At 40.2% G+C, this 24,524-nt stretch overlaps 1 protein-coding gene across 1 annotated transcript in view; it reads left to right on the top strand.

The window, feature by feature from the left end:
- Window positions 1–587: 587 nt before the first annotated feature.
- Window positions 588–24,524, top strand: part of uacab (uveal autoantigen with coiled-coil domains and ankyrin repeats b) — a 58,005-nt gene continuing 34,068 nt past the window's right edge. Inside the window, exon 1 of the mRNA XM_035999591.1 lies at window positions 588–826. Within this exon, the coding sequence (XP_035855484.1) occupies window positions 779–826 (48 nt within the window). The 5' untranslated portion in view covers window positions 588–778. The remainder of the gene's footprint in view (window positions 827–24,524) is intronic.

Below are 24,524 nucleotides of genomic sequence, written 5' to 3'. Positions count from 1 at the left end.
GAGCACTTTCACATTTGTACTTTATGTATATATTTTGTAATGCAAATAGATTTGCCCTTTTTTGAATGCCAGACTTATTTGTAACAGAGTGTTTCTACACTGATATTGCTATTTTAACGTAGGTAAAATATCTGAATACAATAAACATATTTTCTTCTAAAATGTGGGTTAGACCATGTGTTGGACTAGTAAGTATTATTGAGTGTAATGGTTAATAATTACAAAGCAACCACAGTATAGTAAGCTAGGTGATCCGTGACACAACAGACAGGTAACTAGGTAACTGACAGTTTAGTTATTAAGATAATGTTCATTGCAGATGTTATTTCCAGGTTGCGGACAGTTATGTAAATAGTTTACATTTAGGTATTTACTGTAAACAATGATACCAGGTTGTTAATAGTTTGGTACTTTTTCCAGGTGATTCGGTCTTCAGGTACGCCTGACGTCACGCCAGGTTTTTCCTGCCCTGTCTTGTACTGTCTAGGATGGCTCCAACTTCTCCCAACGACACTTTACAAGGAAGTCCCGCCCTCCGACGTCGCCGATTGGATCAAAAGTACTAAAACCACGCATGTTTCGGTTTGATTGGCTTCACTGGTTGTCAATCAACGTGCGAGCAGAGTTTGTGGTTAGGCGTCAGGTGAAACTCAACTCACTCTGGAAAAGAGGGGACAGATAAAATTTACTTCGTCTGAACTTTCTGAAAAGTTTTATACTATTTATGAATTTAATCACCAAAGGATACTTTTAATACTGGAAGCCAACACGTTACAAGATGAAGAGCCTCAAGTATCGATTGAAAAAGCACGAAGTTAACATCACAGTAAGTCGAATACTATTGTTTTTGTATTGACTAAGTTTTGCTAACATCCCCGTCTCTTACCATTAGATGTGTCTTGATCAACGATGCTAATGCTAGGCGTTGTGTCCCGAACAACCACGTTAACCACGGCGGCTGTGGTGTGGTCGGAAAATACATCGCCAGCAAGTTTAAGCACCTGCACCTCAGCGCGAGTGGTGGATGTGGCCTGACACTGTTTTATTATACTGGATGCATTCAGTTTCTTTTTTATGTTTTGGCCTAAATGTAGAGCAGCTGACTGTTGTTATTCACAAAGCGCGGCAGGAAAGAACGCTCCTTAAATCAGTGCATCAAACTCCTGCTGTTATCACTGGAACACTAGCTAACTGTGGTGCTTTTTAACCAAGGTTTCTATTGTGTTTTGTCAAGACACTGGGAATAACCTCACGACCCCTTGAAGCGGGGGTTTCAAATGTTGACCTTTTCATAAATGCAGCAGATCACCTACAGTTGTGAGATGTGAGTTCTCCTTTCGGATGAGTCCAAAATACATTGTTACCAGTTTATTCAGTACACCCAGCTCAAACTGATGCAGTCTAATGCAACAGTGGTGGGAGAAGTACTTAGCTCATTTAGCCTACCTAAGTAAAAGTAGCAATGCCACAGTGTAGAAATACTCGGTTACGAGTAAAAGTCAGGTTTTCAAAAGTTTACTTAAATAAAACTACAAAAGTGTTAGCAATGCATTATTCAAAATACCCTTAAAGTACCAAAAGTAAAAGTAGGCTACTCATTATACACAATGGCCCATTCAATAGATTAAAGTATGTATTACTTTAATGTTGCAGCTCGTAAAGATGGGGCTGCTTTGAATTACTTATACAACTGTATAGCTTAATCTATAATGATACATTATAATTTATTTGTTAATATTTTGTATTAATAATCTGAATCTTGAAAGTAACTGTAGTGTCTTTTCTGAGACTTTGCTCAATATTTCCAGAACGATAACTCCACAACTAAATGGTCAATGCATCTTTTTTATATGAAATGCTATACTTTTACTGTTAGCCCCAACTATCTTGACTCCCAGAATGCAGTGGGGTGAGTGTGTCATTAATCAGAGGCTGTCTTCCTGAATGTGTCAGAGATCGATCTACAAATGCACTGTGCAGTGATGTGTATGTGGATGTGACCCAGTGTCATTGCTGATGTACATACCTGTCATATCTATAGCCTGCTATTATATTTGGCAGCACCCGAAATGTGTTTCGCTACTACGTATACTAAACATGGAACGAACGAGCCAAAATAATGATAGAACAGCGTAAATGTAATCAATAATGCATAGATTCTCATTTGTGCGTTTGGATAGTATTGTAAGGCGTGCACCCAGGGTCGCATTAAGCATGGACATATCATTTTTATTGTGTTTTTAGATATCATATGTGACTTATTGACAGGGAAATGGACAGGGAGTGATGTCAAGAGAAAGGCAGCTCGCTTAGCCAATAGATAATCCTAACCTAAAACAAGCTGATGGGCCTTGTGTGTGTGTGTGTAGTGTGTGTAGTGTGTGTAGTGTGTGTAGTGTGTGTAGTGTGTGTGTATGTAGGCACACAGTAAATGAGTGTGATTTGGCCGCTTGATATCTCATAGCAGACGGGAAATGCATTGGAGATGGCACAACTAACTTTTTGGATAAAAGTGTATGGATTGTTTTCTGGGGAAAAAAATAGATTATTTTTTTTTATTTGTGTTAAGTTACAGTCTTTGTTTTTGTTTCCCCTGGTTGCCAAGACTTGGGAGAACAATATTCAAAAGCCAAACGTCTCGTTCATAATTGTTGTCTGTGTGATTTCAATACATTTCTGTGAGTTTCGATTTCCGTTTAGTTGTTTCTTTTATCTTTATAGTCATATGACAATTTATACATTCATGTGATATCTCGCAGCATACATAACCTGATGGCCCAGGTTGTCCTGAAAAAGAAGATGTGTGACTTGATTGTGCACACAGGGTTGAGGTTATACAAGCATTATTATACAAGGAAACCAGCCGACCCGAATATGCCATGAAAAAAAAAAAATGGCTTGGGCCCCATAGGGTTAATAGACAGTCATTACAATTCTGCACAGTTCAACATGCAGTGGGTGTTTGCCACTGCACTCTGTTTTCAGCTCCCAACAATTACCATGAGAAAGGCACAAAGCCAGAGGACCTGTGTGTGGTAAACTTCTCCCCAGGGAGAAAAAAAAGCCTTTCAGCAAAGAAATGGTACTGTGGTGATGGTTGTGTCAATCCTTAAGCCAGAGGCAGCCATTTAAAATTCATGCGCTTAAAAAACCTGTTTTTGCCCTGCAGCATTTTCTGTACCATTTGCTTTCAAACTACCTCAGGGAAAGCTGGAGATAAGCTGTATTGAAGAAACAGACGTGAAAGTTACACAGGCCTGAGTGATGATTTGATAACATTCCTATTGCATCCCTCTTTGCAGGCAGATACCAAAGGAGAAACTAACAGATAGCAGTGTGATCACAGACTAATCACTATAGGTCTAATCTTAGTTCTGATTTGTGTGCTGCTAAAGGTAAGGCATAGTTAGTTATGAATTATCCTTACATATCAGATCATCACCACCTGTTCCAGCTCCAACGTGTGAGGTCTGTAGTTGTGGCTCAGGGTTTGCAGGCAGGGCTCCAGTTTCTGTTATTCTCTCGTGTAGAAGTAGCCTAGAAGTCTAGACGCACCCTAGCGGTAGCAAATGTAATTTGCAGCCAGGGGGTCTAGCAACTCTCTGTTGGCTTGCGAGCTGGAAAAACCAAACTCTGGCCGGGCCAATCACATTGTGTATAGAGTCGGTGGGTAGGCTTATGGCTGCTGCTGCTGGCGAACAGCGGTCTTTCAAATCGGCTTTGGCCGCTACTCTGGAAGACTTGGAGTTCAGCTTTTCTTTGAGAAAAGAACAAAGAACGGCACTGAAGTCATTCTTAAAAAAGGAAGATGTGTTCGGAGTTTTGCCGACCGGATACAGCAAAAGTTTAATCTATCAGCTAGCTCCGCTACCTTCTTCGTTGCTCTGCCTGGTTGTAGCGCTTTCCTATTGCGTGCAGAGGGAATTTGAAAGACAACCGTTTATCCCGCCCCTCGGATTGAGCCCTGCCAATAGTGAGTTCCCAGACCCAACATCTTGATGTGGGTCTGACTTGTCAGGCTAGTAGGGGTGGAACGGTACATGTATTCGTATTGAACCGAAACGGTACGGGCGTCTCGGTCCGGTCCATGAATTTACACGGAGAATACACGGTATAAAAATAAATAAAACTTGCGTGCAAATTAATTAATGTAATGCGGAACTACTGTTAGACACGCGTTTCTTAGGGACACCTAATCTGTAGCCCTGCCCTTAGCCGCCGTTAGCTCTTAGCTCCGCCGTTAGCTCCGCCGTTAGCTGTTAACTTCGCTGTTTGCTGCTAGCTCCGCTGTTAGCGTGTGAAGCTAACGCCGCAATTCGCCAACTGCTCTGTGTAACCGAAGCTGCTCTTTTAACACCCCTGCTCTGTGCATTCACATATGAGAGCAGCGCTTGTCTCCCATATCACACTACTAGCTGATTGTCTTATTTTGTTTACAAGTTACAGATGGAGTCTGGAGATGATGCAGGGTAGGCCTACTTATTGTGTAGGCCTACTGTTTACATCTTACTTTACACACTTCAAGCTGTTACAGCTAGCTCAGTGGATAGCCTGAGACATGCACAATAAAAAAAATTGTCTTCTGCATTTTTGTCTTGCTTTTCCCTCCATTGTACCGAACCGAACCGTGATGTCTGAACCGAGGTATGAACCGAACCGTGACTTCTGTGTACCGTTCCACCCCTACAGGCTAGTGTAGAAGACTTGTTTTTTGTGTTATGGGTGAATAATTACAAGCGTTGTCATGTCATTGCCATACGTTACCAGTGGAAAGAAAACGTTTGTGAATCATGATATGTTTGACGGAGACAAATATATGACCAGGACTCTTAACTAATGATTATTTTAATGATCAATTCATCTGTTATCGATTCATCTGTTGTCAAATGTGTTTCGTGAGTAATCAGTTAATCATTATATAAAAGTAAAAAATGTCGATCCCACTTTCCCACAGCCCAATGTAATGTCTTAGAGCCTCTTTGTTTGTTCAACCAACAGTTCAAAACCCAAAGATATTTAGTTTCCAATTATATAAAACAGAGAAAAGCAGAAAATCCTTACATAAGAGAAGGTTGAACCAGATATTTCTTGTCTTTTGTTTTTTAATTACTCACAATTCATTGATTATTAAAATAGATGCAGATTTAACTGTTTATTGATTAACCGCTGCTGCTTTAAGCAGTAGAAGATTCCCATATTTCTTTCTTCATGTCAGCCATTTAATGCACAAAAAAAGGCGTTCATGTTTAACCATTATTAGTTTTATGAGTTTTTTTCATAGATTTTGACAATACATTATATAATCAGAATATACATAAATATAGATAGGAAAATGATTCTACTGCCAAGCAGATCCTTCAACATAAAAACAAATCAAAGAAAAGAAAGCAGGAGAAAATGTCTAGATAAGAATGTCCTCGGCAAGATTAAGATCAAATGAATCTTAATCTGGTTGGACAGTTGGACAACATTCTTCAAACCCCTTAGCTGGCCACAAACCCATATTTTCCAAAGCAAATATGTTGAAAATGTTTCAGCCTTTAGCGAAACTTGGCGGTTATTCAGAGTTGTATTTACAGAGACGGGAGCACACAGTAGAGCTTCAGGAGGAAAATAAGAGAAACTGGATTTCCTGGTTTGTTTTGAGATTAGTCTGAGCTGTTGCACACAAATCCAACTTGTTGTCACAGCAAACATCTGTTTTGTTAGTTGGGGAACTCCACTGTGTTTTGTGTGCATGCCCCAAAGACAAATCAGCTGTCTCATGAAGTGAAGGAGTTACTGTACCTGTCAGTCATCTATTCACCACCATATGGAATGATGAGGTCTTTCTAAAACATCATCCATATCAGCCTTTTCAGACTACAATAAGAAGCAAAACTGTGGCCTGTGTTATGTCATTTCAGAATATTTTTCTCGTTCCCAAGGTCCAACTCTCAAGAGCCTTAGTTACAGTCTGGAATATGAACAGGCAGTTCTGTCATGAAATGTTTAGCATCAATTCCTTGTGCGGTATTGATTTGCAGAGTTTGTGTCCTACTTTTGATAAGAATAAGACAACAAAAAAAGAGTCTGGCTGAATGTCTATAAAGAGCTGCGGGTGAACGCAGTTATCATGAGTTAGTTTGGTTTTATATTTTGCCCATCCACATCATGCACTCAAGCACACAGGCCATGCGATACACATTTTCCCGCTGGTTTCACTCTATTCAGTGAGTTTGCGGCAGTAGTGTGCAGAGAAGTGGAGCTATGCGCCTGAAAGGCAGTCAAGAAGTCTGCAGGCCAACAAACATGAATGTATACAACATTTTAAATATTTTTTAAATCGGCTTTGCATATGTTTTATGTGAATGAAAATGCACTCAACATGTGTGTTAGACCTGGAGGATGCATGCAGTCCATTTTGGTGCATAACACTGAATGTAAACATGACTTTGTTTACGAGAAAACTACACAGGATACATTTGACTTTTTCCTTCTAACATAGTGAAAGGGTATTGACATTTGTTAACCAATTTGGCTAATAGGTGTTGGCGATATGATGATACATATGCTATATACGGTGAGAAAATATAAATTTGTATACCATTTATAACTTGGTTATTGATTAAAAAACAATTGTCTTAAATATTTCTGGTTCTCTAAGATTATTGTGGGTAATGTTGCAAATCAGTGAGAAGGACTGTTGGAAACATTGATATATCTGTGGTCATCCTACCCTGGAAATCCTGAGTTCTCGCGAGAGCACAATTTGAATTTGCTCAGCGAGTCCGTCTGGCATTCAGTAATGATGCTTATTAACTATGCCCTTGTAGCCGAGCTGCACCAATCACATCGGTGTATCTGATATAGGCGGGCCAGAGGCGAGCTAAACGGATGACAACAGTTTAATCTACCAGTTAGCTCCACTGGTAGCTAAGCGTAAGGGGCTCTAGATACCACACCCCATGTATTGTTGTGATTGGTCCTAGTGTTATCCAATTGCGTGCAGTGAGATTTTCAAATGCATGCTTGGTGCCGCCCCTCGAGTTGGGCCATTTTCATTACTCAATGCCAAACAGTATTAGTATAAGTTTGAGTGTATTTATTGAGCACTGGTACTATTGGTACTGGGTTAGTGTTTAGATAAATGTTGGGAATGTGATGGAAACGGTTATGGTTGGGGCACTGTTACCGTGAAGTAACATACAGTTATTAGCACTGTCTTATTTGTGTCTCACTAAATCAGTCGTACACACAGTCCTGTTCAACTTCTATCTGTGATGTTGTTACGCTGTTTGTATGCTCAACAAACAGAATAATGGGTTGTTATTAACTGCTATTGCTAACCTGGCTAGAGCTAACTAGGGCTGAACGATTAATTGCATTTGCGATAATATCGCGATATGTTAAAACGCGATTTCCTAATCGCAAAGGCTGCGATTTGGTCACATGACTCGCGAGAGCAAATCAGTCTGCACTCCGCAGAGAAAGCATCAACTTAGCACGCTAACGCTACACTGTACCTTGAACTGATTTCTGTCATTCAAACAACTCTGAGTTGTAGTTGAAAACTTTTACAGCCATTTTAATAAAAGGAAGGGTTTTATTCTGGTTCGAGTCCATACGTGCAGTTAATGAATACAGACACGCAGAACTGAAGGCTCAGTTGGCAACTAGCTCTGATTAGCGGTTAGCTCCGGTTAGCGGTTAGCTCCGTTATAAAGATATGGAGTGGAGGAGCTACCACTGAGAGGGGTAACAACCAGACTCTGATAAATGACATTCGGGGAGCTTTCACAGCAGCGTGGCCGCGGTGTTTCAACGGTTTTATTAGTACAGTTAATCCCACGGCAAGAACACTAGCAACTAGCTAACGCAACGATAGCCTCTCTGAACAAGTGCACACGGCAGCACGCAACTTCCCGAGGGGGAGGGGCTGGAGGCAGCTCCTCTGTGCACTGTAAAAAAAAAAAATACACTGTTGTGTGTGTGTGTGTGTGTGTGTGTGTGTGTATATATACTATAATTTTACTTTTTTAACTGTCTAGTGTGTAATTGTGTGTTGTTCATACTATAAAATGATTTATTGTTTGTCTTTGTTGAATAATACAGAAGACAAAGCTTAAAAAAATAATCGCATCGAAATCGCAATATTTGGGAAAAAAATCGCAATTAGATTATTTTCAAAAATCGTTCAGCCCTAGAGCTAACCCCACAACGAAAAATCCGACTTGTAAATGGAACGTATTCAACTTGGGTCGTCATTCCCAGCTCCGGCTTCAGAGTTCAGAGTAAATGGAACGCACTTGTACTCGGAGGTTGTCTGAGTTGCGATGGCGTTGCAGGTGGCGTGTTTCCAATTTTGCCCTCGGAAAATCCGACTTCCGAGTACAAATGGAACGCACTATTATGGTCGGATTATGACTAACACTTAGAGAAAGGCATTATTCTAAAATGAAGATGATTTCATCTGTTTGTTGATGGACTGCTCAAATACTATTCTTGTGTTTAGTGTGAGTTTAGTGTGTTTGTAGCATTAAGACTGTTTGTACCTGGCAGAACAATTAAAGGGTGAGTGAAGAGTCTAATGTATTAGCATAATGTCATTAGCTTGTACAGCGGTTGAATTGACACACTCAGATTGGGTGTTTTTTATATATATCAAGAAACCAGACAACTATGAACAGTAATTTGACATTAAAAGGAAAAGGTACATTGTGGATCTTGTTGATAAAACGGTAAAATAAAAATATATTTAACTACCTCACCCCCTCTTACTCTCCGGAACTACCTTTTAGCCTATCTCTGTCATACGGAGTCTTTCCCAAGTCCATTGTTTGTGTAATAATTAATTATGAAATAATTCACTGTGTGGGAGATGAGCACAATAATTCCAATGTACCTGTACTGTGTATTGTACCTGTGCAAATGGCAATGCATCCCTTGAATCTTTAATATATCTGCTATTGTGCCATGCACAAGTTGAATTTGGACTTTTTTTTTACACATTTTTACTTGAGTTGGAGGAGCCCAGGATTATGTTTGTGGGATATTATATCTCTACAGCTGGGTTTAATACTATATTATTTTGTAGTAAATGCAATGTTACGGTATGTTAAAGATATAGAGTTCTGCCTTGCTTGAATTTCTTTGTGGAACAAAAGTGGAAACTATAACAAGACAGGAATAAGGCAGCTAATATTCCACTACATTATGGTTTTATTATTGGTGTGTGTGTGACATTGCTATTGTGTGTTAAAATAATTATTTCCGTAACTTAATCTTTTATTCCATTTTTTTTGTTGCATACCTCCATGACGTTCAGAGTAAAGTATTAGCATTATTAGTGAACTGCACCGCTGACCATTAAACCACTACCTCTGAAGTAAATAGGGATCTAATTTCTTGCTCGGGGGCACTTCAACAGGTAGGGTTGTTTTGAACCTGGCTCCTCCCAGGTAAATAGCTTTCCCTTCTGCTTCTCCCTTACACTTCAGGCTCATTTGTATTCTCATTTGTTATCTAGTTTGAACACAATTTCAACGGCCGACGAAGGCTGATCATCAAAGCCAGTCAAAAGCCTTCATTAGTGGCGTGTTGAACAGTCAGCTAATGAGAAGCTTGGCTCAGGCAGACACGGCACAGTGTAATGAGGGGTAAATCAAGGTTAAAACATTCATTGAAGTATTTGCAGCCTCTCCAGTATTGGTCTCGCATTTCCAGACCTAGCTCCACACTGCTGTGTCAGCGCTGGAGTTTGGTCTTGCTACACCGCTTACCAATTCTGGGATAAGGTGGAAAAAACGCTCTGGGTTGTTTGTATTTCTTTAAGCCAATAACAGTGGTCTTAGGTGGCGCTAAGCTCCAGATGCAGCAATGGTGCCCTTGCAAAATAGATAGCGGAGATAGCAAAAGGGTTGTACGCGTGAGAGATGCACGGATGTCAGACTTTGGCCCAGCACTGTACATCCGGTAAGCTACTCCAGTACTGGGAAGCTTTGTGCTCGACCATTATTATATTATAGCATATGTGACTCACAGCCGTAATGGCAGAAGGGCTATTTATAAAATCTGCATCGGAAATGAACATTGATAGTAGGGGTGCATGATATATCGACTCAATATCGTTATCGCGATATCACGGTGCACAATATATTGAAAGTGTTGCGATAAGTATGCAATATTTTGTTTAGCCTATTTTGTGGAGCGATGGGTCCCTTCTGTTGGCTGTGTGGCTTAGTTGTGCTTGATTTAGAGCCCGCTTGAAACGCTATAATGATAGAATGATGATGTTTCATTGGCCAGTTACCATGCCACTTGCACGTTAGTGCCTGTCAGCGTACGGGTCCACGTGAAAAACCCTATGGAGCGTACCACATGACGTGTGTGCATATTTCGACAGAGTGACAGTGTAAATGAAGAAATAAATAGAGACAAAAAAAACCCGGAACGAATCAGAGAAGCGAAAGAAAAAGGACCTATAGAGAGAGCGAAGGGAGTCAGTGGAGCAAAAGAAAGAACAAAAGTAAGAAAATGAGAAAATAACAGAGATTGAAGAGGAAACTTCAGGGGCCAAAAGTAATGCCTCCTCCTCGGTAGCTTAAAAATACTTTGGCTTTAAGCCAACAGATGTTTCACAGGCTAATGCACTATGCAAAACGAGTCGAATGGTGATAAACCGCGCAAGAGGCAATGCAACAAACCTATTTTCGCATCTTAAAAACCACCACAAGCCACTTTAACGATGAGTGCATGATACTATCCCAAAAAAAAACCTGTTGCAGTTAATACGCCAGAGCTAGCCAAACAAGCCTCGCTAGCGAGTGCTTTTGCTGGTGGCACAAAGTACGACAAGAACTCGAAGAGACCTACTGAAATCACCAATGCTATAACGTATTATTTGGCCAAAGATATATGATGCCCGTCCACACAGTGGATAAAAAAGGCTTCAAGAAGCTTCTGAATGAACTAGACAAACGGAACCAAATCCCATCCCGCACCTATTTCTCACAGGTAGCTATCCCTCAACTTTGTAAACCATGCAGAAAGGCGGTGCAGGCAGAGTTTGGAGTCGGAAAGAGTCAATATTTTTCATCCACGACCGACCTGTGGTCCAGCCGCTCTAGGGAGCCGTACGTCTCACTGTGCACTATATTGTTGTGAATCTATTTTGATGCATTTTCCCATAACTTTTGTAATTGTACATATGTTTAAAAATATCTGAATTAATTTTGATATCGCAATATTCATAAACGATATCGCAATATCACATTTTGTCAATATCGTGCAACCCTAGTTGGCTGCTGTTCACACTAATATAAATCAATTTATGTCAGACTTGTCATTATTTCTGTCTCGAGGAGGTAGATCATCACCTCTTTTATCATCCACTTGGATAGGATTCAGGACTTAAGATTTTGGACTTAGAACTTTTTCATTTGTAAGAGTTTGCTGTATGCCTGCACATTGTCCTTCTTTGTGTTCCTGACCACAACTTCTCCCCCAGCAGGCATTAGGCAATGGCCGGTTACCGGTTTTCAAGGTTTGAAAAAGTCACAGTTTCAAAACCACTAAAATTTTCTGTCATACCGTTCCTAAAGTATGAGCTGTTTTTTATAAGTCTTCAAGAACAGAAAGTGCAGTTTAGAAATCCCTCTCCCTGCCAGTGTGCAAAAAGGTGTTTTTTACCCAGACATTTAAAAAATAATACATTTATAGCTGTCGTTGTAATACCGTGAAACCGTGATATTTTTGCTGAAGGTTATCATACTGTCAGAATCTCATACCGGCCCATGCCTAGCAGGCATCATCATCAGGATGTGAAAGCCTCCCTCGCCCTTGAAGTGGTGTTACAGTATGGGAGGTGTTGATGATGGGATCGATGAGTCATATAGAGTCGGGACTGTTTTGTTGGGAAGTGGTAACAAAAGAAGGGTGGGGATGGGGCTGGGAGAAGGGAGTATAATGGCTCCAAGCATTTGGCAGTGATCACTATCTGCTGTTTTAGTGATAAGATTATGAAGTTGCTGAAATATTCCTCAGACGAGCTCAACACAAATGCGTTCTTACAAACTCTGTTGTTGAATGCTAAAGTGAAGTAGAATAATGACATTAATATTGTGGTGGGAGGATGATTTTTAAAATCCTTTTTAAAGTACTGCCAATACTATAAGCCTGGTGCTGTCATCTAATAAACCCTGACAGCCACAGACCATCAATCAGACCCATCAAACCAGACAGCGAGTTGGAAAGTCTGTTTTCTTTTTAGCTAAATTTGTAGCATCGTTAATACAATGCATTGTTTCCATTAGGATTTTTTTTTAACCCTAACCCTAACAAAACTGACACTTCGCTGCAACACAAACAAATATTTATTTACCTCTATTCACACACAATGAGGCATATTTTCAGTTGTGATTGAACTGTATTTTTTTGAGGAACTAAAGGGCACTTAACATCTACAACAGGTCTACACTTAGAACGGACCCACCGCGGTGAAGTTTTTGGTGGAGCTGTTCTTTCAATTAAGACTCGGAAGAAAGCGAACATTTTGACAATAAACTCCATCAACACAACAGTATGTGGAGTTAAACTGGACAGGCCCAATAACCTGTGAATAGTTCTACTGGTTGTTAAATTGCAATTTGAGCGGCAGCCAACGGGGGGTGCATTATGTCGGCAGGATCATTTAAAAGGCAACCGCGACTAAATGTTTTGTACAGCTCTAATTCTGATACCGTTGTGGCAGAAATTTTGCCATGGTGGGCCGCCACTATAAAATCAACATAGAGGAAACACTGTCAATGGGCTCAAGACATTGTATTTACAAAGCTACAAATGTAGTTCTCACAATATTAGTATTTCCAGCAGCATGCTGTATAGAATGGAGCATTTTTTTTATGTCTTTAATCATAGTCATGGTGCTCCAGAATCAGCATTTTTACTAATAATAATTTGTTTTAGTTTTTAACTAGAATTGAAAAGCCAAATCAGAATTGGTAAAATCTACCTAATACCCAAACCCAACCACCATATTTCTGTTTGTGTGCATCATCAGAACTGAAACCATTATGAAAACATTTATTTATTTCCCATGTCCGTGCTATCACATGCTGAGGCTTTTAAAAAATTGTGAACCACTGCGGCTCTTTGGAGGGTTCTGTAATGGTCTACTGCTGCAGTTGCAAACCCAGGAGTGTACACCGCTCCAGTCGTCCTATAAATCCTGATAGAGGATGGCAGTATAGTAAAGGATATACAGTGTATTTTATCTGCAAGTAGATGCCATTGTTGCCGGGCTGCACCACTGTCTGTGATTGAGAGACAGAGATTCAGTCTCATCTTTATGAGACCTTTACATTGGAGAATTGCACTTCATTTTAAAAATGGATATTGTTACATGTCTGTCACTTAGCCAATGACGACCCTTAGCAGATAGTATTTTATGTTACTTATATTACCATTTTTGGATTATGCTGATGTTGTTAATCAAAATTCTTCTAAAACCAATCTTTCCCCTCTTAATGCAGAGTACAATAGCCTATGTAGATTTGTCCTCGGATCTCCTTTACTTACATTCAATCTTTGACATAATTTGGCTTGTTTAACATTGCTTTAATCCCCTATTTTGAGACTAATTGTCTAATCTGTCCTTGGCTACTTTGTGGACATTTAACGGTTGTATTCATTTACTATTTTTGTATCATCAGGTTTTTTTTTTTGTCTGTTGCCACTTTAATGATGTTGCTTTGATTGTTTGTATTATGTGTAGGACCCCTTCGAAAACGAGAGTATGACCCATCTAAAGGGGTTATCCTAAATAATACATTTGGGTTTACATTTAAGACTGCTTTCACATCATCAGAGAAACAGCCTCTGGACAAAATGTCTGCTGAAGCAGAAGCAGAATTTACAAATAGGCAATGTTACAGAAAGATAAGAAGTTGGTTGATTTATAATAAACAGTACCCTGGTGTGGGAACTTGCCTCCTCCTGAACCCCTGAGGAATCTTTCACAAGCCATGGAGCAGCGTTTAAAGCCCGGAGTACCTACTTAACGTTATCAAGTAGAAGCCTCCTTCAGCGAAATTGTGCTCCAACTTGGAGACACCCAGCAGGCGTTCTTACCCCGCTGCTGGTTGGGTTGAGAAGTTCTGGGATTTGAAAAATCCTCTTTTCCTCCCTTTTCTTCAGTAAGTTTTTGCTGTTTAGGCTTGAGTTGGTATCCTGAATGTTTCATTTGAGTTAATCCTCGGTCAGACTACAAGGCCTTTCAAATCTCCTCTGACAAGCGCCTGTCAGACTAAATTACTGGTCTGCTTGCTGCCCTGTCAGAAACATGTTCAAGCTCTACAATGGAGCAAAGCACACATTGAATAGAAGGGATCACACTGTACCCAATTTAGTCATTCAAAAACCTTTTTCTATTCATCCACAACAGTGAACTGTAGTTATAAAACTGCTCTATTGTCTTCATGGCACAGGAGCTAAAGATTTCATTTCTGAATTGGCATTACCCAGAGTAATTTTCCAGTGGTGTTGACCTTTCATACCGTTTTATGAGATGTATACCAACTTATTTTAACCTAAATAAATAGGTTTAATCTGTGCTTTCATATGAGTTTATGAATTGCATTGACTGAAATGACAGCAGTCACTTCATCAAAACTAGGGAACCAAACACTTGGAAGTAAAGAGAAACTACTGGCAGGCAAATGGGCGGAGATGGTAAATGATGTTGTCACTGTATGAATTAGTTATAACTAATAGTTTAAAGCTCTGCTGGTGGCCCATAGAGGCTGCAATGTTAATCAAACCCCACAACGATATAGAAAAGCCATGTTGTTAGGGTTTGTACTAGAGGTCGACCGATATGGGTTTTCTCTGGCCGATGCCGATCTTTAGAAATCAGGGTCAGCCGATTGCCGATTAATGCTGCCGATTTATTTTGGCCGATATTTGGCCGATATGTGCTTGTTTTTAAACCTCTATTTGAAAGATAAAATATAACACTAACATACACAGAATTTCTCAACAAAAACATTTATTGAACACTTCACCAATCTACACTTGTAGCCTATACTTCATTTAAAAATGTATAATGTAAAAACATACTGTATATTGTATAAATAATGTATGAAAAATATATAAAATAAACGAAACAGGTAAGAAGAAAATAAACATTGTCAAATAAACCTTTCAATGAAAAAATAAAGTTTAGTGCACTTATCAGCATTTATTAAACTTCTGAGAATACAAATCTGCTTCACAGAAAGTGACGTTATTATTAATCTCAACACTATTTCCTCCTAACTCCTGTTGAATCACATAAGACTAGGGCTATCTAAAGTCAGTTCTTCTTTACCTTGTTTGTTAGATCATTGTTCATTTGTTGAAGTGTTTTATCTGTGTTTTGGGGATCCTACTGTTAGCCTACATGTCCTGTTGCACTCATTAGGATCTTATCTGAGCACATTTCTGTCATTCAAACAACTCTTAGTTGTAATTTAAAACTCATCCAGCCAATTTAATAAAATTAAGGGTTTTATTCGTGCTCGAGTCCATAGATGCAGTTAATGGATACAGGCACGGAGAACTGAAGGCTCTGTTAGCAACGATTAGCTCCGTTAGCGGTTAGCTCCAGTTAACTCCGTTATAGGAGTGGATGAGACTGCCACGGACAGGGGTAACAACCAGACTGTGATAAATGATATTCGGGGAGCTTCCACAGCGGTGTGGCCGCGGTGTTTTGTACGGTTCTATTAGTACAGTTAATCCCAAGGCAAGAACACCAGCAACATGCTACTGCTAACGGTAGCGTCTGAACCTGAAGTGGCTGCGCGAGACACACTGCGCAAGAATTCACGAGGGGAGGGGCTGGAGGCAGCTGGTCTGGGCGCGCTGTAAAAAATGTCACCTATTCATGTTTTTAACACTGGGCTGCCCGCAGATGCGCCTGCTTATTAATCGGCTTGATATTGGCCGATGACGATTATGTAAAAAATTGCCAAAAATCGGCCGATTAATCGGTCGACCTAGTTTGTACCTTACACTGGTTTCTATCTTGTGTGCAAAATTCCCATTTTGGTTAGACGGTAGTGCATCTGGACTGTCTAAATGAAAATGGTCCATCTTCTGGGGAGCATGAATGCGCTCAGTTAAGCTTGTTTTAGTCTTGACCCAAGGGGTTAATAGAGTCCAACTGATCACACCGTTAATTATTGTTCCACAATACCTATTTACATTCTTTTATTGACTTTGTGATTCGAGCGATGGCTGGAAGATTTACCTTGTTTTCTCACTGATATGAGACTATTCCGTGCTGTCACTGTATTTACGATGTTCCATTCACTCTGATAAAGAACGGTGAGCAGAAGGTTTGCAGTGGAAATGGCTTTGCTAGATGTGCGTTACTGAAAGCGGAAGATAACTGAGCCTTTTTTCAAATTGCTTTTGTTGTATTTACTCTAAACAAATTTCTACTGTCATCACAAACATGCTGACTGATTACAGGGAGCCTATGCCTGAGGTAAGGCATAATCCTGTAATGCAGAATTATTAATACGGCTGTCATGACAATCTGCCTGTTACAGTCGAATTTGGTTGTTTTTATTGGGGGGGGGGGGGGGGGGTTTGAGTGCAAGTGGAAATTTTGGCCAGATGGTGACTGTTTGGAAAACTCTAGGGGTCAGCAAAGCCATAAGGTGTCCATGATATCAAATTGCATGGAAATCTGTAGTAGTAGAAAAAAGGACCAACTAAAATATCCATTCTTTCTGTTTGTATTTTTCTGAAAAATAACCTTTCTTCCTTACTTCTTCCCCTTTTTCCTGTAATCTCACTGTATTTGGTCACATAGCCATTTTACTTAAATTCACTGTGGGAGGCAAACTCTCAGACAGGATCAGCAGAAGTATGTTTTAGGCTGGATGTGCTGTAGAGTAGCGTGACGGTCTGTGTTTTTAGGATTAATGTCTGGCTCCATGGGGGCAGCCATGAGGTCATCTCAGCAGTGTTACCCGTCTGTGTTTCCATGCAGAGAGCTCATTGTGTGTGTGTGTGTGTGTGTGTGTGTGTGTGTGTGTGTGTGTGTGTGTGTGTGTGTGTGTGTAAATTATAGGGGAGCAATGCAGTTGGCGGACTGTGTATGTGTAATACTAACTGTGTTGGATTGGTGATGGAGGGATTACCAATGTTGGGGGAGGTTGTCATGTGACAGGGGGCTGAGTTTATTGACTGACTTTGGGTGGGCTGCAGCTGATTTCAGCCAACACACACACACACACACACACACACACACACACACACACACACACAATGTAGTCAGGCATGCTGAGCAACAGGAGCACGACGATTCTGCTGATAAGGGACAAACTGATGGGAAATGATTGGCTCACACTAAGCCTCATCAAGGTGTGTGTGTGTGTGTGTCAACTGTCTCTGCTTTATCAGAAACAGCAGTGACCAGTGCTTTTGATTTTACAGTTCCAAGATTTGATTTGTTTTTATTAAATACAACACAAATATTGAACAGGTGGTTGCCAAAAGGTAACCTGACTCCGCCAGATGGATTGCTTCGCATTTGCTCGGCATATCCATCTGGGAACTTTCCATTGGAGAACTTTTGGGAAGGGGCGAAAATACTGGTTAGCTGATTGGATAAACCATCTGTCTATCATAACCTATGTTGGTGATAGACGGGCCAAATCAACCAATCAGATCAACGAAGCTAGCTAAGTTAGTGTAGCTAGCGTTAGTTTGGCTTCAAGGACCTTGCGATTCTTCTAATGCCATCGTTTAACATCCAATTAGGTTAGGTAACGTAGCTAACGTTAATGTTTTTAAACTTACCATGAACCTCATCAACGACAATCCCCACCAAGTTTTCACGGTACACTTCTGAAGAAGAGCAAAAACATCTTTTCCTCTGAGAAAAGCCTCCAGTGCCGTTTTTTGCTCTTCTTTCAGTGAAGGAATACTTTCTAATTCGGATAAAACTTGCGCGATAGCTACGCTCATCTCATCCGTGGAAGCCGCCATGTTGTTTAGACTGTTGCATCACACCTAAACCCGCCTCAAAACCAACGCTGATTGGTCAGTCGTTTGGCGAACGGCTCCAAATTTTCTCTATCTCAAGATGCCAGACTGATCTGCAAGTGGAAAACTGGAGCTCGCGAGATCAGGATGGTCTCACGAGGCCACAAATCGTTGCCAATTGACTAAATCTGGTTGCCAAGGGCAACCGGGCAACCGTTACTGTCGAGCCCTGCAATTAGTGCCTTTGTTTTCAACACCAGCACTGGCTTCTTCTGTTGAGTGAGTTTTAATGAGAAACACAAAGTGCAGCAGAGTTGACAGTGTGACAGAGGGTGATGTGACTTCTAAAGATCTGCATATATTAAAGGCATTTTGAGATGTGGAAGGGGACTTTTCCAGGAAAACCTGCTTACTCAGAACTTGGTCATAGGAAAGAAAAGGTGAAGCATTGATTTGAGTTGTCGAAGGGGCAAGTCAGTACCTGCTCTGTATCTACCTGATCGTTATCTAACACAATGGGAGTTAAATGCCGTTTTTATGAATTGAGTACAGCAGCTCAAATGTCATTTTCTACCCGTTTAATTGTTTTCATTTTTCATTTGTGTCTTTACATATAAGATGTGGCAGTTGTGATTGTAGGGAATATGTTAATCACAGTGTGTTGCATAAGGCATACTGTATAGTGGTTATGGAAATGTTGTAACCTCTGACTAAATTATAGCAAATTTAAGTTACATTATTGCATAGAACAACTATTGTTTTAATACATTCCATACGACTATTGTTGACTACTATTTCAGTATATGCATGTTTTTACACAGCCTAGTCCATTTGACCCACCCTCAGTCACATTCCTCGCACTGCCTGTGTGTGTGATGACTTGTACATGCTGGCCAAACAAGCATCATCACTATTTGTGCCCAAGTACCAGCATGCCCAAAGAGCTCATCATTTAACCAAATATGACCATGTAAGACAAAAGACACCTGTGATGTTTTCCCTAATGTTGCCTCATCATTTTCTTGAGGCGAGGGTTAGTTTAATTCTTCACAATATTCCTTCAGCCACACTAACATTGAAGTAACCCTGTCACGTGTATGAACACAGGTGGTAGACACTCCAATATTTAGGGGTACAAGCACAAGGCTGTACAAACCCTATTGTTTTTCTAGAGATTATTATTTTTCCGTTGATGAAACACGCGCTACAGCCTAAACCGTACATGGTGGGGGGCTGCCGATTTCAGGACTGGTCCAAAACTCTCAAAACACCCTCAGCGGAGACAGAAATGGACACACTTCCACCAGGTGGCGCTATAGCAGAAAAACGCTTTTGGCCCTATAACTCCAAAACCGTACATCGCACATTCAAAAACTATATATCCTTGTGTTCCCTGGATCCAGGTGAATCTCCTGATATAGGCCACGCCCATTTCCACCTAGACTTTTACGCATGAAAAATCACAATTTATCGAAAACCTACTTTGTCGAACTCCTCCTAGACCGTGCGACCGATCTGCACAAAACTTGGCATGTAGCACCAGACCGACCTGATAAAAAGTTATCAAAAGAATTTTATTAGGATAAAAATTGCGCATATTACGCACTAAACTAATTTGTTGAAAACACCAAGTTTGCCATATCTCGGCCAAAATAAATGGTATCAACGCGAAACTTTAGGTTCTTGTTTGCCATGACCCTCTGAAGGTCCCCCACACATTTTACGAAAATTGGCCACTAGGGGGCGCTACAAGTACAAAAAATGTATAGCTCATGAACGGCTCATCCGATTTTTACCAGCTCTGAGGCTCTGTACCAAATTTGGCAAAGATCGGCCATTAGGGGGCGCTATAGTCAACGTAGACCAGTTTTGGCCCTTTTACTAAATCAATGTTAATGGGATATTTGCAATGGCACAGACCTTGCGGCTCACATCTCTCGATATTTACTGACGTTTGCCTCCCCACCGTTATGCTTTGGGTCCCACTTTTGCGCGCTCCCCGGGTCGTCGGGGGCGACTGGCGCCGGGAGGCTTGGACCCCATCATAACTGCTTGTAGTTCTAGTTCTGTCTGTGACTCTTTCTAAGTATTCCCTTATTGTCTCTCATGGCACTGAAAATGCTAATTTTAATAAGTGTTTTTTTTTTTTTAGGTCCTCACTAGCTGATTGGAAATCATTTCATAGCCCCACGGCTCTCTGTCTGCCCTGTTCTTTTCTTTTATCTCCACATCATCAGACCAGCTGCAATAATATCAGCCGAACCAGCAGCCGTCTACAGCCAAAACCCACAAACCTGCTTGTTTTCAATTCTCCCCGCTTCAGGACATTGTTATTTCAATGATGGCTATTAAAATGTGTCCGCTAAGCTGCTGACATTTTACAGGAAATTGGTATTTTAACCTCATAGAAAAGCTACAGAACTGAGTCATAGTGATTTTTGCTCTAAATTGTTTTGAAATTTGTTTATTTTTAAATGCTTCGAACTAAATATGAATGCCAGCATGCTAACATGTTCACAGTGACACTGCTAATGTTTAAACTAAGATGGTGAACATGGTAGAGTGTAAACATCAGTGGACTGAAGTTGTTACAATTCACCCTCTGGCATGGCTAAACATTTAAGGATGAAATACAGTTTAGGTGTAAATTTTGGTTTCTTAATTTAAGTGACATCTTATTGGCTTTTTCTTTATATCAGTGTTGTCATGTAACTTATATTTTCTCTACATAGTAGAGCAGTAGATAACAGGTTTGCTTCATTTAAATGGATGATATTCTGAAATTGGAATCAAACATCTTCCTGCCATGAAATACACATGAGTCTTCTGCGAATTGTAGTTCTATGTCGTCTGTGTGAATATCATTTTTATCTTAATGATTCAGACTTCAGTAACACGCAGTGCACTTTCTAACCATGTTTTTAGAATAAGCACAGTGTTCCCCTTGGAGTCACCTTTTGAAGGTTTTTTTTCTTCTGAGGTAAAACAATTAGTTTTAAAAACTAACTCTATTCTTCAATAGGCTTTACAGGACTGAAAAACTAAGTGGTTCAATATAATCCTCCAAATCCATTTGGGATAAAGGCCCTAGAGATAAGAAAGCATTACCTTAAGAGGTTTTTTTCCCCAGATTCAATAATCGACTTTTCAGATATCAACAACCGACAATGGAGTAGTTTGACATATCTCTCATGAATGACACCATTGTCTTTCTAAAACTGTTTTTTGGAAACTATGTTATGGCCTTCCTGTTTTTCATTATCCTGTGGAGACTTTACTGGGGAGTTGGCTAGGGTTTGGGCAACTGGAAAGCCGATCTCCCTCCTAGGCAACGGGTGTCGGAAGTAGAAGTAAATAGTAGGGAAAGGCTTTGCCCTCTGGGTCATAAGTCATCTAAAATGGTGTGACCCAGCAGCTGGACCAACTAGTCTCCATTTTGGATCTCTGGCCAACACAAGAGAGGATATCTTAAGAGGATCACCAGGAAACTCCCAGTAGTACAATAAAACCCATGTGGTAAAGTGTGTTTTCAACAGGTTTAGACTTAACTCAGTATCATAAAATTGACCGGTTATCAGTTTTTGAGGTCAGCCTGTTTTTGGCAGATTTACACATTGTGCATAATTGTTTTCTATTTTCTTATAATTGACCTTACTGTACTGTTAGGGATGTTTAATCTTCTTGTATTCTTCTCTAATTGGTGCTTTTCTGCAAACTTGTATGACTCTTATTATGCGACTGCAGAAAACGGTTGGCCACACTGGTAATGATTTAGATGGGTCATAGTACAGAGGGTGCATTCTGGTACAATCAGTAAATGTGTGTTCTATATTTGTACTTAATTTAGGTCAATTTGTAGAGATTTGTTTTTACTTTGGGATTAGTTTTCTGTTAGCCGGTGTCATGGAAGCCCAATAAATGCACATTTACTGAGATTCAGATTGTAAAACAGGGAGACATGAAAAAGTCCCAGGCTTTAATGCTATTTAATAGCCACTAATAATGACATGATGGATACTAGTTTGTTATTTGTAATTTTGGTTCTTGTAATTTTGTAATATAGGAAGAAAAAAAAATCTCACAAATTTAAAAAAAACTTTAAATTTAAAGATAAATTTGCTTAAAATGCTCTTGGCGACATAGTGGTTTGACTACTGAACTGTTTACAATGCAAAGAGCCAAGGCATTATCTTGTTTAGAAAAAAATTCAGCAGTTCAACAGTGAAGACGACCATTGGTCACCCTGTCCGCTGTGTCCCAGGATACAATAGACATTGGTGAATTTTTCTGTTCGCCACCAGAGGGCGTGTCTGTCTGTTTGTCCTCCTGTATCCAGTCCACACTCTGCCCAGCAAGAGTGGTCTTGTGTTTAGCAGCTACCCAGATACATGTATGCAGTGAGTGCCTCGTGTACATACCAAAAACAGAGTGCCCCTTTCCTCCTGACACCTGGCCTGAACCGTCAGTGGGGGCTTGGCTCAATCCAAGAGGGGCTTTCATTCTGAAGCATCAATTTATTTGTCCCATACTGACAGATTGACTGCAAGCATGCTATATCTTGTCACTTTCTCACCTCTCCACTTGATCTTTTACACATTTGTTTATCTCACATATTCTCTCTCCTTCTCTCCTCCTCCACCTTTTCTGTCTCTGCCCCAGAGGGGGTTTACTTACACTCTACATGCCCAGACAGTTGCACAGTTTACCACTTCATGCACAGGACTATCGTCACAGATTAGAAGGTGGGTGGGGGTGTAAAACTGCAACTAACAGCAGTCCCAGAAAAACCCTGCGGCTTGGGGTGGCAGTAGGACGGTGGAGGAGGGGGGGGAATTGTCCTGAACAATCTTATGGTTCCGACTGAATTTATAATAGCTGCTGTCCACTACTTGGCAGTTATTTTAGTAATGACTGACTCAGAATACGATTTTTTTTTTCAATACGCAGTCACTAACAGGATACACTTGTTTCTTAATGGATAACCGCTGTGACCAGCATTGTTTGTTAATTTAATTCCATTCTTGGGTGGCAGTTGTGACTCAGGTCATTTCTACAGATTTCTGTTGCACAGTTTCTGGTATTTGAGCTCTCTTCTCATTAACACTAGTCATGTTTCCATCAACGTATTTTTATGCGCATTTTGAAATATCGATTAGAAAATGTTGATGGAAACGGCAAAATTTGAAAAAACTTCCTCAAATTCGCAAAAAAGTTTTTATGCTCTTTTTTTTTACCTTTTTAGAAAAAGAGTTAATGCGCAAAATGGGAGATGGACACAGTTTTGCCAAATAAGTTGTGACGTAACTCACATGACTATAGTCCCGGTATCCATCGGATGGGGGAAGGATCGGGATATGGGTCCCATCCAGTGCGCCGCACAAGGTGCATAGTGGAGTTGTGGTGCGCTATAGCCTGTGGCTCAGCCACATCGGGTAAATTGGCGAATTGGTTCAACAGCTTGAATCGTATACACAGCGGTGAACGGTTGTCTCGCTGATACCAAATATCTCTGCTACAACCCTGTATTCTGCACTGGTGGCCAACTTGTACAATGCTACCTCTCTCCATTTAGCCAAAGAACTTGGCTTCTAAACTCTTTGATTTAGCAAGCCGGTTTGCAATCCACAACCATGCGTAACGTCAACTTGTGACGAAACTACGCTTTGCATAGTCTAGTTTATTTGCTCTAAACCAGTTGAAGGAAACATTTCTAATTCGCATTTTCATTTTTTTTTCTTCTTTTTTTGCGACATTTTAAAAGTTTGCTTAAAATTCGCTTGACAATTAGATGGAAACATAATAATGAATAATAATAATTTATACTTTAGTAATCCCACAAGGGGAAATTACAATGTTTTCACTCATTACACACAGGCCTGAATTACACACACATGCTCAGTACCTATACATGCACTAATGGAGAGATGTCAGAGTGACATGACTAGTTATGCAGCTAGAGTTTTGGCTTTTCACTGCCAGGGTATATTGCACCAATAAAGTTTTAATGTCACAAACTGGTATCTCTGGGGATAAATGATAAAAAAAATATATACAGACACCTGGCGTCATCTTTGGGCCTGTTGATCAACTAGAAGTAAATATGTATGCCTAGTAAAATGTGGTGGGTCATTGGAACGTCTCATTTTCTCACCTGTAGTTTAAATTGGTTTAATTGGTTTTGTGGTGTATTGGTATGTTTTGTTAACTTCATACAAATCATCAAATAAACCAGGCAGAACATCATAAGTAAATCTAGTTATTCAGATCAACTGTGTATTAGTGCAAATTGGTGCAGACATTCATGCCCCACTCAGGATAATCTAGCACCACCATCAGGTTCAAATGTTTTATTTGGACAAGGGTTTATGAGCAAATGCCTGCAAAACTAATGACATTTTCACCAGCCTTGGCCGTACGTCGTGTTTAGTGCTAATTGGCAAATGTTAGCATGTTTACACTGTAAACTAAGTTGGTGGACATGGAAATATCAGCATATTAGCATGCTG

This window comes from Sander lucioperca, chromosome 3, assembly GCF_008315115.2.
Source record: "Sander lucioperca isolate FBNREF2018 chromosome 3, SLUC_FBN_1.2, whole genome shotgun sequence".
Lineage (NCBI taxonomy): Eukaryota > Metazoa > Chordata > Actinopteri > Perciformes > Percidae > Sander > Sander lucioperca.
The sequence above is the reverse complement of the archived record's forward strand: the minus strand, read 5'-3'. Positions and strand labels throughout refer to the sequence as shown.